The sequence below is a fragment of the Cebus imitator genome, unplaced genomic scaffold (genome assembly GCF_001604975.1).
Source record: "Cebus imitator isolate Cc_AM_T3 unplaced genomic scaffold, Cebus_imitator-1.0 Scaffold120, whole genome shotgun sequence".
NCBI classification, from domain to species: Eukaryota; Metazoa; Chordata; class Mammalia; order Primates; family Cebidae; genus Cebus; species Cebus imitator.
In genome coordinates this window covers 3,035,394-3,048,456 of record NW_016107435.1, presented here as the reverse complement: position 1 = coordinate 3,048,456, position 13,063 = coordinate 3,035,394, and the positions used below count along the sequence as shown (strand labels likewise).

General features: G+C 45.1%; 1 protein-coding gene across 2 annotated transcripts in view; it reads right to left on the bottom strand.

Moving 5' to 3' along the window:
• The window catches only part of SH2D4A (SH2 domain containing 4A), an 86,493-nt gene extending 74,343 nt beyond the window's left edge, over nt 1–12,150 (bottom strand). Inside the window, exons 1-2 of one of the 2 annotated variants that reach the window (XM_017539689.2) lie at nt 11,653–12,150; nt 5,502–5,886 (exon numbers count right to left, since the gene is read on the bottom strand). In XM_017539689.2, coding sequence (XP_017395178.1) covers nt 5,502–5,682 — 181 coding nt within the window. In that variant the 5' untranslated portion in view covers nt 5,683–5,886; nt 11,653–12,150. Of the gene's footprint in view, nt 1–5,501; nt 5,887–11,411; nt 11,497–11,652 lie in introns of those variants that run through there. The other variant, XM_017539690.2, reaches the window with a different exon arrangement.
• Nucleotides 12,151–13,063: the final 913 nt, after the last annotated feature.

Below are 13,063 nucleotides of genomic sequence, written 5' to 3'. Positions count from 1 at the left end.
GCTGGAGAAAGCTGGAGTGATGCTGATGAATTGGGTTTTGCGTCAAGCTTGCGGGGCTTGTGTGTCTTGTGAACGGAGGTGTTCACCAGGCAACTGACACTCAGGTGAGACAATCTGGGTTTGAGAGTCACTGGCATAAAGGTGGTATCTCACCTTTAAGGACGGAAGAGTTGCTCTAGGGGGCCGGGCACAGTGGCTCAAGCCTGTAATCCCAGTACTTTGGGAGTCTGAGGCAGTTGGATCACAAGGTCAGGAGTTCAAGACCAGCCTGGCCAAGATGGGGAAACCCTGTCTCTACTAAAAATACAAAATATTAGCTGGGCATGGTGGCAAGTGCCCGTAATCCCAGCTACTCCAGAGGCTCAGAGAATTGCTTGAACCCAGGAGGTGGAGGTTGCAGAGAGCCGAGATCATGAGCTGAGATCATGTAACTGCACTCCAGCCTGCGCGACAGAGCCAGAATCTGTCTCCAAAAGAAAAAAAAAAAAAGAAGAAGAGTTGCCCTAGGGAAATAATATGAACTTCTACCTTATCCTAAGCCCTGTAAACTCCTAGGAGTCTTCGAATGAGCTTCGGGGAGTCTGTGAACATTGTGAGATTATACACAGAATGGTGTCTGAATGCGTTTTCCTAGCTCCAAGATTTCAGTAAATTTTCAAAGGAGTCTATGAGCCCCCAGCCTCATTTCAAAATCACAAACCACCAAAGCAGTGTGAGGCACTCCTTGGGGAATACAGATATTTAAGGAATAGGCAGAGAAGAAAAAGAAACAGGGAGAGAGCAAGAGACTCATGAGTGAGTGGCAACTCTGAGAGAGACGCCAACAGGCATTTACAGTCAGAGGCAACTGAAGAATTGATCAAGATAAGAACTGAATCCAGCAGCTGATGACCCTGTGCTGCTGGCCCTATTCCACGCAGTGAGTTCAAGAGGGAAAGGCAGGGAAGCAGACACTGTCAATGGCACAAACCAATGGCCTTAACATTACTTCACAAAAAAGGAAGGAAGGCTTTGCGTTAAGGATCAGCCCCCTGGGAACAATGAGAATGCAGCAAACGAAGCTGTATGAATCCAGGTCTGTTTCAAGGGCAGAGCCCCTCTGGTACCACACATAGGAACGAGATCCCAGCCTATTGCATTAGATTTCCATCAGCTTGATACAGATCCCATGAAACGAATGCTGGGAAACAAATTCTGCTAAGCCAAGGCGTCTTCTCTTTGTGTTACCCAATAAAATCACCCAAGAAGGCGGCCCGATGGCAGATTCCTGATGCAAGCACATGTTTTATATGAATGCAAGGCACCTTCAGACAGAAGTCACTGACATTAAGCTCCAGTGAAGCTCTATGTTTAGTTTATTTGTTAACAGTGCTGGCTTTGGGAGAATCAGATCCAGGATCTATTCCAGCTGTCACTTACTGTTTGCCTTGGCCAAGTTAATGAATGTCCCTGAGCATGACTTTCCTCATCTGTAAAATGTGCATAGCAACACACACTTCAGGCTTGGCTGTGATTATTTAATGAGATAATATGCTTAAGCTCATCACTCAGGGTCTGATACCCAGTTAAGCATATTGAATGCTGGCTGGTGCTACCATTATAGTCTAGACCAGCACTGTAGAAATGTGTGCCATGTCAATAAATATCACTTTTGTAGTAACCACGTTAAAAAATTCAAAAGGAGGCCAGGTGCGGTGGCTCACATCTATAATCCCAGCACTTTGGGAGGCCGAGGCTGGTGGGCCATCTGAGGCCCATCTGAGGTCAGCAGTTTGAGACCAGCCTGGCCAACATGGTGAAACCCCATCTTTACGAAAAATACAAAAATTAGCTGGGCGTGGTGGTGCACACCTGTAATCCCAGCTACTCGGGAGGCTGAGGCAGGAGAATCACTTGAATTCAGGAGGCAGAGGTTGAAGTGAGCTGAGATCACACCACTGCACTCCAACCCAGGTGACAGAACAAGAGATTCTCTCTCAAATAAATAAATAAATAAAAATAAAATCTAAAGGAACAGGTGAAATTAATGTAAATATTTTACTTTACCCAAGATATACAAAATATTATCAGTTCAACATATAAGGAGTATACAATTATTAATGTGGCATTTTCTGTTCCTTCTACCAAGTCTTTGAAATCTGAGAGTTTACATGCCTATAATCCCAGCACTTTGGGAGGCGGAGGCAGGTAGATCACGTGAGGTCAGGAGTTTGAGACCAGGCTGGCCAACATGGTGAAACGCCATCTCTACTAAAAATACAAACATTAGCTGGCCATGATGGCAGGTGCTTATAATCCCAGCTACTCACTCAGGAGGCTGAGGCAGGAGAATCACCTGGAACTGGGAGGCAGAGGTTGCGGTGAGTTGAGATCGCACCACTGCACTGCAGCCTGGATGACAGAGTGAGGCTCTGTCTCAAAAAAAAAAAAAAAAAAAAGTAAACAAGTTCCTATGATGTACAACACACAACCATTTTAGTGATGTTCCCTAAACACTCAGCACAGGGGTCTGTGTATTTATAGGGAAACATGACCAGATGACAATGAAAGAACTTCTAAGTCATAAGCTAGAGGGTGTCAAGGAATGACAGGGGTGGAATATGATGTTTTTAATAAAATGAACAACCTTCAAAGCCACCATGTGGCTAAGCACTACTAAGGAAAAGCAGCACTTAGCCCAGGACTAGCCAGAAAGGCAGGACAGGGGAGGCAGGAAGCACAGGCTTTCAGGGAGCAGATGCGCAAGTGACCTCTCAACCCACAAGGGTCACAGGCTTAGCAGGTCTGCAGCACAGATAAACACCACTGGCAGCACCAGCCATGACATTGCTTTGGGCAGTCTATGGCCGTATCTTCAAAGACAGAGCAAAGATGAAAGAGAAGTTATGAGATTTTAGTGGGAGTGGAGGAACCTTTTGCCTTTTCTGTAGTCAGAAGAGGAACCAACTTAATACAAAATATATTTTTCCAAGTTTTCAATTTAAGGGGGTAATACAATGTGATGTGAGATATTGACAGAACTTTCACCATATATACTCGTATACTTTTCTCATGATCATTTGACTAACAAAGTTAATATAGGTTTTCTGAGACGTAGATCCAAAACTCTACAAATAAAAAATTTAAGCAAAGAAAGTGAAATTATTGTCTTAAGTCATCACAAGGAGACCAATTCAGCAAACACAAGAAACTCAAAGTCTAACAGAATCTGGGCCATTGACTCTAGTGGCAGGAACCCTTTGGCTGCCAGTCCCCAAGGTCACCCTGTTACACTCATGTATGTTAGGTTCACAATGAACATGGTGCCCAGAAGAGGCCCAAAATTATATCTGAAAAACTCTGACTAGAGAATCCAAGGAGATGCATAAACCAGTCCAGAAAGACAAACGTTATGATTCAGTTTGGCCATGTTATTTGTTGGAGGAAAAGTGATATTTTGGATTGTGCAGAATAATGCAAAATCCAACAGAACTGGGCATCAGCTGGTGGTGTAACTTGCGTATATTAGTCAACGTATCTAAGTTTCACGGCCAGGTGTGGGGCTCAGGTCTGTAATCTTAACATTTTGGGAGGCTGAGGTGGGTGGATCACTTGATGTCTGGAGTTCAAGACCAGCCTGGCCAACATGATGGAACCCTGTCTCTACTAAAAATACAAAATTAGCTGGGTGTGGCAGCATATGCCTGCAATCCCAGCTACTCGGGAGCCTGAGGCAGGATAATTGCTTGAATCCAGGAGACAGAGGTTGCACTGAGCCGAGATTGCACCACTACACTCCACCCAGGGCAACACAGTGAGACTCGATCTCAAAAAAGCAAACAAACAAACAAAAACCGAACTTCTCTAAGTTTCATCATTTATAAAATAGGACTGTCAACGCTGACTTTGCAGAAGTTTGCTGAAGGTTAGGCATTATGTATGTAAAAGTGCTTCATGTAGTGTCTGAAACGGTAGGTGCTTCATAAATAGTTGTATTAATCATAACAAGAGTAAATGATCTATTGATGTTTATTTCCTTATCATGATAAAGACATCATTGGAAAGAAGTTTTAATAAAAGTCAGTAAAAGTAAAGGACACTACACAACTTCCTTTTTGAACCTGGGCATATATCAGGCATGCAAATGAGATTCATTTTCTCAGTCTTTGAAACCCTATGTGATTTTATGAAATTTTATTCTCCTGGTTTAATGAAACATGAAAGAGATTGGTCTCGGAGGCCTCTGCAAGTGACCTTGAAAATTGTGCTGTGTTTTCACAACTTATGTATTCATCCATGACAAATTTTGCATGTGAACAGCAGGGCGGAGTTGTAGGTGTAGTGAGAACGGAGTGAGAGGGGTAGACAATGTGTGTTTTTCTATATCTATATGTGTATATGTTTTAAGTTTGTTTTTTTTTTTTTGAGACAGGATCTATCTCTGCCACCCAGGGTGGAGCACAGAGGCATGATTTCGGCTCAGCACAGCCTCAACCTCCTGAGCTCAAGCAATTATCCTACCTCGGCCTCCTAACTAGTTGGGACTATAGGCTCGCACCACCACGCCCAGCTAATTTTTAATTTTTCCTAAAGACAGGGTCTCACTATATTGCCCAGGCTGGTCAGAACTCCTGGACTCAAGTGATCCTCTCACCTCCGCCTCCTATATTGCTGCAATGACAGGCATGAGCCACTCACTACACCTGGTCTACTTTAAGTCTTAATGTACAAAGATTTCCTTCCCCATGGCCTCAAAAGAGCCCTCTCAAACTACCAGAGATTCCTTTGGTAATGAGGAAAGGATTACATCTGAACAGCAGGGCCAGGGCATGGGAGTAGTGAGAATGGAGTAAGGAGGGTAGGCAATGTGTGTTTTTCTGTATGTATGTGTATATGCTTTAAGTCTTTTTTTTTTCTTTTTGAGACAGGGTCTTGCTCTCTCACCTAGGGTAAAATAATCCAATAGAACTGAGCATTGGTGGTGTAACCTTGCATATGAGCATATGAAAAACTCATTCACACTAAAAAAAAAATAGTACTATGATTTTTTTCCTTATAGCAGTTCCTTCCATTTTAAGAGGGGGTGTTCCCTAAAATGATACCTCAAAGAAAAATCTCTTGAGGTCTAAAAAATGCAAACACAATTGCTATAAACATATTGATACAAGAACTTTGTGTTCTGGTAGTGGAGTATTAGGTATCAGTAACAAAAAAAAAAAAGATAGAAACCTTTCTTAATACCCCTCAAATCAAACCCCATAGGTGACTTTTTACTACAGCTTCAGGTCAGTCTGGTTTCAAGTAAGAGATTTCCTTATAGCTATGCAACTCCATGGTGAATGCTATGTGTATGTGTAGACTTCAAGTGGATATACTGCACTATTAGATTCTCAATAACATTTAGGATTCATCTGCCAAACTGGGGCTTGCACCTGCTTTGCTTGTGACTAGTATGAAATTGTCAAAGCAAGCCAGGAGCTATTCTACCAACACATTCACAGAAGAAACGTGGCTAAGTTTACCTTTCTTTGGTCTGTGTTTCACTGGCAGGGACTCCTTTCTTTCCATTGCTGCTTCTCTTTCTTTCCATCGTCGGATCTGTTCCTCTCTCATCTTGAAGAACAGGATCTGTTTCTGTTCTTCGCTGAGCTCTGCCAGTAGATCAGGATCTATGTACATTTCCGACAATATCTGTTTCAGCATCTTTGCAGTTCCGGAGGCTGTTATACCTGTGGCAAAAGTTCCTGAAACTGGCCTCCAGGTGTGCCTCCACCTGTCCTGGCACTTGGGCGTGTCCACGAACTTTCCCAAATGGCTCACGATCCTGGCTGACTGGGACAATAATTCAGCAAACTGGCTCCTGAGACCTGGCACCAAATGTCCTGTCCAAAATGCTGTTCAATGAACCTGCAAAGAGAAAGAGCCCTAATTCAGGCAGTGTGTTAAAATGTGTGGACACTGGCTAGGACAGGTTTTAAAAGAAAAGCTTGAAGGAAATATGGTATCACTTTCCATTTCAGGGGGAAAAGAGAAGAAGAAAACCTGAGGCACGCTTTGTTAAGAGTTTGTATAACCTCTATCCTGTAATTTCTAAAGATACTTTATCAAAAAAGAAAACAAAACAAACCCTAACTTTATACAGGTCAATCTCAAGGAAATAAAAAAGTTCACAGAGGTTTGTCTCGCTCCCAACTAAGCAAATATATTATTATCCCAATTATCCCAGAGCCTAACAAACCACCAACTGTGTGGCTGAAAAAAGAAAGAAAAGAAAAGGTCACAGGAAGAAATTAAAAGGCTCTTTGCAAAGTACCTATTTCAAAAGAAAATACCATTTTTGAGATATCGCAGAGTAACTTACCCCAAACCAAACCAAAACAGAGCCATACTCAAGGAAGAAAAAGGAAAAAATCAAAATTAGACCATTAGGCAACTTCTGTAATTTCTTTAAAACATAGCACTAAATAAACACAATTTTGTACTTTCATCTTCACAAAAGAATAATGTAATTCCCAGACAACCTACTAGGGCCATGAAAATCAGGGCAGGTGCAAGACAGAACATTCATCTACACACTGGAAGGTCACCAAGTTTTAGGTGTGCTTTTTCCAGATAATCTAGTTCAATAAAATCTAAATTGACAGACATGAAGAGGTCATTAGGCTTATAACAAAGGATCCTTGAATTATATGAGTTTACTATATGGTTCCTTGAAAGAGAAGCTATAAATTGAGCATGCACAGTGGCTTCCCAGAGGTTCTCCTGGGGATGGAAATCCTACTGAGCTTTCATTCTGCTTTCCACATTTCTATTTGGTTGGCTTAAAACTATTACCAAACTGTCATACTTTTTTTTTTCTTTCTCTCTCCCATTTTTTAAAAAATACTTTCTAAGTCTCGCAAACCATCATACTTTTGTAATGAGGAGAAAACTATGTAAATATTTCCATTCTGGAAAACAAAAGACTTTGGATTTCATGTAGTAAGATTAAAAAAAAAAAAAAAAAAAAAAAAAAAAAAAAAACTTACTACAACTTTTTCGGAGTCACTTGTGTTCTAAGAAATTGACCAATAATTTGGCACTTATAATAACACCTCAATAATGTTACCACTTTGCCACGTGCTCTCAAATATCTTGTTTCCCCATATTATGTTCAAACACTCTTAAACTTCAGACAAGTCACTTAGCCACATTGTGGCCATAGCAGTGTTGGTTTCTCTTATTTCCTTTACCTGTCATTGATACGGCTAGATGTGTAATGTTCCTCTCACCACCTGGGAGCCTCCTTCAGCTTCCCCTCTTCCCCCTATTCCTTGCAAAGTTGTTTCTTGACTTAACACCAGTCTTTTGAGACAAGCACACTCAATAGCCAGGCTATCCCAGAGCAGCGTGGATACACAGCACTTAGATTCGCTGACTATTCATTGTGAAGTCAGAGCCTTCATGAAATTACAACTATCCCTACCGACTACAACCGATAATCTCGGCAACATTCAACTACCAGAATCCAAATGGAACTAAATATTAAGAGAAAAAATGTTAGCGGATTAAAAGTAATGTCACACCCCTCCCAGGTCCCCTTGTCAACTTTGTATTTTGCATTAAGATACCCTCAAAGGCTTGAATGGCCAAAAAAATGAATGTCTTGTAATGATTACTTGCCTTTTTGTTTCTAGCAGCTTCTCAAAGGGTGGAGCCAAAAAATCCACAGGCTCTGAGATAAAGTGGTAAGAAACCAAGGAGAATGACTCCTTGACATTCCAGTAAATATCCCTATGTTGCAATGGTTGACTTTTGCAGAAATCAAGCACGGCAGAAAATGAACAGTTCAGTAAGGTTTGAGACTTCTGCTCTGTTTCCCATTTTGATTACAGTGAATTCAAGGTGTGGGCAGAACCTAAAATCTAAAACTCTTAACATGCCAAAGTCACATTCTTCCTCTCTCCCCCACCCCCTGCATATTCCTGATAACACAGCTAACAATTCTTGTACCAGGCACCATCTTTGTTCTTTTTTTTTTTTTTGAGATGGAGTTTCACTCTAGTTGCTGCTCAGGCTGGAGTGCAATCACACTATCTTGGCTCACCGCAACCTCTGCCTCCCGGGTTCAAGCAATTTTCCTGCCTCAGCCTCCCAAGTAGCTATGACTACAGGCATACACCACCATGCCCGACTAATTTTGTATTTTTAGTAAAGATGGGGGTTTCTCCATGTTTGTCAAGTTGGTCTTGAACTCCTGACCTCAGGTGATCCGCCTGCATCAGCCTCCCAAAGTGCTGGGATTACACACATGAGCCACTTCATCCTCACAATGACCCTTTGAGTCCAGTCCATTACTATGCCCATTTTACAGATTAGGAAGATAGAGCACAGGTCAGCAACTGGTAAGTGTCAGAGCTGGGCAGTTCAGCTATAAGTCAGTTTCACTATAATCCACAACACAGAGGCCTTTTTTTGTGAGTTTATTTGTGTGCCCAGAGTCAGAACAGCAGGATGTGGTGCCATGTATGAAATTTCAGAATGAAAGACAGCAAATTCCTGCAGCCACAGAAATGCTGAACTGATGGTACTAGACACAGGGCAGAAGCCTCCTCCTGGTCAATTGCAGCTAAGCTTAGGGGAAGCCAGGCATTGAACACACCCCAGCCAGGAAGGACAGCAAGGAACTGAATGCCACAGTAGCCCAGGTGTGGACACTGTTTACCCATTTATCCGCCAGACACTTAGTCCTCTCCACTTCCTTTTGCACTTAGTCATCCACTTCGTCTCCACAATTTCCCCTTCCAAACAAACACTAAGAACAGCGCAAACAGCACAGTACACGTGCAAGGAGGTTCACGGCAACTCTGTGATGAAATGCTCATATTATTTCCATTTTATGTTGTTTTGTTTTGCCTTTTATAGCAAATGTGGTTTTCTAACATTCAAGTTAAATAGTTCATCTTGAAGGAAAGACACTGGCTTCCTTGAGCCTCCAAGAATACTTGGGGGACCCAGCCGACAACTCTTTGTGATCAGGCTGCTGACGATGTGGCTATTCTGCGGCTGCTGAATGGTGCTGGTGTAAATTACCTCTCCCCCTCACCCCCTAATTTCCATCCCCTAATCCCCACCCCAAGCCTTTCTCAGACCCTAACTCAAGCTCAGCACAGTGTATCCAAGACACTCAGAGAAAATTCAGCCTCAATTCCCAGCTCTGCCTCTAATCAGCAGCACGACTCTAGGCTGTCACCTCACCTTCTTGGGACTCAGTTTCCTCATCTGTGAAATGAGGGCCAGTTCAGTCTGTGACTCCTCATAATATGTGGTTTATGTGACATAATCCACTGTGAAGTGAAAGAGCCTGGTAGAGCCAGGGTAGAAGAAATAGAAATGAGGAAATTAACTAACCAGGTTTTCCCATTTTCACTCTCTGAAAAGGGCAAATAATCATTGCTGATACTGATTTAGATTCAAAGGACTTCCCCATAATATATCAAGTGCAGCAAACCTCCAGTTATTCAAGATCCAATAAAGGAAAAGCTCAGCTAACAAAAAACCATTCTTAAGAGAAAGATAAGCAACAAGCCCACACCTGCTATTTATTCTGAACACCAATTGCTCAAGGGTGAGAGAATCAGCTGTTTTCTATGATACCATAGATTTGGCCTGATGCCACCTTCACACTGTTCTACAATACAACTGTCTTTTGGATAACTCTGACGCCTCAACAAAATAAAAATTTTAAAAGGCCTAAGATACAGCCTAAATCATAAAAAGAGTAGGCCAGGCACAGTGGCTCCACCTGTAATCCCAACACTTTGGGAGGTGGAAGTGGGTGGATTGCTTGAGCGTAGGAGTTTGAGACCAGCTTGGGTAACATGGCAAAACCCTGTCTCTACACAAAATATAAAAAGTAGCCAGGTGTGGTGGCCCGCACCTATAGTCCCAGCTACTTGGGAGACTGAAGTGGGAGGATTGCTTGAGCTGCAGAGTTTGAGGCTTCAGTGAGCCGAGATCATACACTGCACTGCAACCTAGGTGACAGAACGAGACCCTGTCTCAAAAATTAAAAATATTAGGTCTCTGCAAAAGTATTGCGGTTTTTATGGCCAAAAAAGTAACTCTGTTTTTTGCCATAAAAAACTGCAATTTACAGCCAGGCACAGTGGCTCACGCCTGTAATCCCAGCACTTTGGGAGGCCGAGGCAGGCAGATCACAAAGTCTGGAATTCAAGACCAGCTGGCCCCATCTCTACTAAACATCCAAAAATTAGCCAGGCGTGGTGGCACCTGCCTGTAATCACAGCTACTTGGGAGGCTGAGGCAGGAGAATTGCTTGAACCTGGACCCCGGGGGCGGAGGCTGCAGTGAGTCAAGATCACGCCATCGCATTCCAGACTGGGCTAAAAAGGGCAAGACTCCGTCTCAAAAACAAACAACAAACAAAAACAAAACAACAACAATGAAAAAACGCAATTACTTTTGCAACGGCCTAATAAAATAAAAAATAACTAAAAGTATTGTAGTACCGACAATGTAACTATAACATTAACAATAGTTTGAATTATAATTCCTTTAAAACAGCCAGCTCTGTGGTCCAACTTTATTTTCTTATTCAAACTTTATCTTATTCATCTACCACCAAAAGGGCTGTTTTTAACCATGAAACAAATTACCAGAGATGACAGCAATTTGGCAAGTTTTGCAAATATATACTATTCTTCAGAAACTTGAGTTTACTCAAGTACACACAGATTTAGTATACCTAGAAAATTCCACTCATGCCAAATCTATGCCCCTGAATACTTTACAGTTATCTATTCACAATCTAAAAATAATGGCACCCAAGTCGTTGTTACTATTAAAACAGCAATCAAACAAAAGCCTTTTTCGGCAATGAGGAGCATCTGTCTGAAAGGGGGAGGTTCCATGCTTGCTGCTTCTCTAAGCTTCCTGTGAAGCTTAGAGACAACTCAGAAAATTTACAAACTGTGGCTTCTCCCGGGGCCCGCGTGACCCCCGAGTCCAGCAGTGGGCAGAGACGCCCTTGGTTGAGCCCACTGGGCACCAGGTCTGGGTCTGAGCCCCAGGGAGGCGGCGCTGCACGTGCCTCCGAGCGCGCCCGGACCCCACGTGGGGGCGCCCCTGGGTGCCGGCACGCAGGGAACGCGCTGCAGGGGTGCTGTGCCGGCTGCCACCGTTTCCCGGGACTTCCCTTTTGAAAAATCTCCGGGCGCAGGACGGAGCTGTGCTCCTGCTAGGAGTCTAGAAACTCCAGGCCAGCCCGGATCCTCTCGGGGCCTGCACTCCACTCGGGTGGTAGCACGCGCCGCGAGTCCTCGCCTGATCCCAGAACTTCCCCAAGTCTCCTCAGCCGCGGCAGACCCTCCCCCTAGGAGCTCACCCCGCTACCCGCTGCAAGTCCCGGGGCCCCGGGTACCACCACTCACCCAGCCAGCGGCTCCAGACACCGGACACCGGACACCCGCCGCGGCCGCGCTAGGCGCTCAGCCCCGCACCTGAGCCCGCCCCGCGCGCCGTGGAGGGGTGGAGGCGGGGTGAGTCTTCCGCCCGCTCGCTCTGGGCCCTGCGCCTCCCAGGTACCCCTGCAAGCCCGGAGGAAATTCCCTTCCCCCAACTCCAAACCCATGCACCCTCTCCCCAAAGCCTCTCCCCACCCCCAGCACCTACCAGTGCTGGGCGCGCCTAGGCAAGGTGGCCCGGTCGCCCGCCACATCCACTTGACTGCCAGAAGCCGTCGGGGGAGGGAGGGAGGGAAAGGCAGAGGCGCCCCGAGCGGCGCAGGCGGGCTGGGCAAACACTCAGGCCGCGACGCCAAACAGCTCCCGCAGCCGGCCCGCCCGCGCCGCCCTGCCGCGCCCACATGCTAGGGTGACTGACGGGGCGCGATGGCGGCCCCACCCGGGCGCTTGGAGGCTCTCCAGGGTCACTTGTCCGTGAGACTGCGTGGCCTGCGCATCTTGGGCCGCCTGGCCCTCGCGCTGTCCTCCAACTGCTGTGGTCCTCTCCTCTCTTACTTCAGGGGACTGGGATCTGCAGTCTGATCTCTTGGAGACTTCGGGACTTAGATTAAATCAGCAGGCCTGGCCGTTTCCCCGTTTCAGAGTTCTGAGTTCCGAGTTCCTTGCAAGGTGGAGGTTAGGAGGGTGCCCTGGCCCCACTTGTTAACTCTGCTTGGGTGCTTCAGGCCAAGCCGGCTCTAGAGCTTACTTTTTTTTTCTTTTGTTGACATTAGGTAAATGATCAAACTCTCTGGCACTTGTGGTTCAGGTGTGGCTTTGTAGGGCAAGATGAAGGAGAAAGGCTGGAAAGAAGGATACGGCAGTAAACATAGACGGGGGAGAAAATGGAAAAAAACTGGAGGGAAAGTCAAGATGTTGATAGGAGCTTTGTGGATTGCAGCAAGAACAGGTTGGGGTGGTGCCTGAAGACATCAGGGAGGAGCTGGCAGTCCACAGTTACAGGAAATCTTGGAGGAAAATTCAGCAGAAGCAGAGTGGAAAGCCATTTCCACTGGAGGGCATTTTCCATCCTTGAGGAACAGGTGGAAGAAAACTGTCTGCTTTGGGGAAGCCCAGATTTCGTGTGTTGGGGACTTAGTGTCATGTAATAAACGGTAATCACCAGCTGTCCTTTCCACAGCCTACCTGACCTCTTCAGGAGCCTGACCGGCTAGGTTCAAACACAAAATGTCATTCCCCGCCTCTCCCAACTGCAGGAGATATGGCTGAGTTACATCAAGCATCAGGGCAGGCGGCATTGTCAGGAAAGGAGACCCAGCTATGTAGGAACCATTCCAGGGAGCCTGTCAGGGAGGAATTTCTGGTCTAAGGCTTAGTCCCGCTGCAGATTAAATGATAACCTATGGGGTGCTTTAGGCTGAAGTGGGATTGGCCCCTGGAAAGCTGCTATGGCCAGATCCAAATGAATCCTAGCCCTGCATGGATGGGTGGGTTGAAGAACTATAGAGGTGGTTTATCATTTAGGAAAAATCCCATAGGACACTGTGACAGTCAGTTACCTTCCTCACACCCAGTCTCCCCTTAGCTCCTGACCAGTCCTTTGTTATAACAGCTCTGTC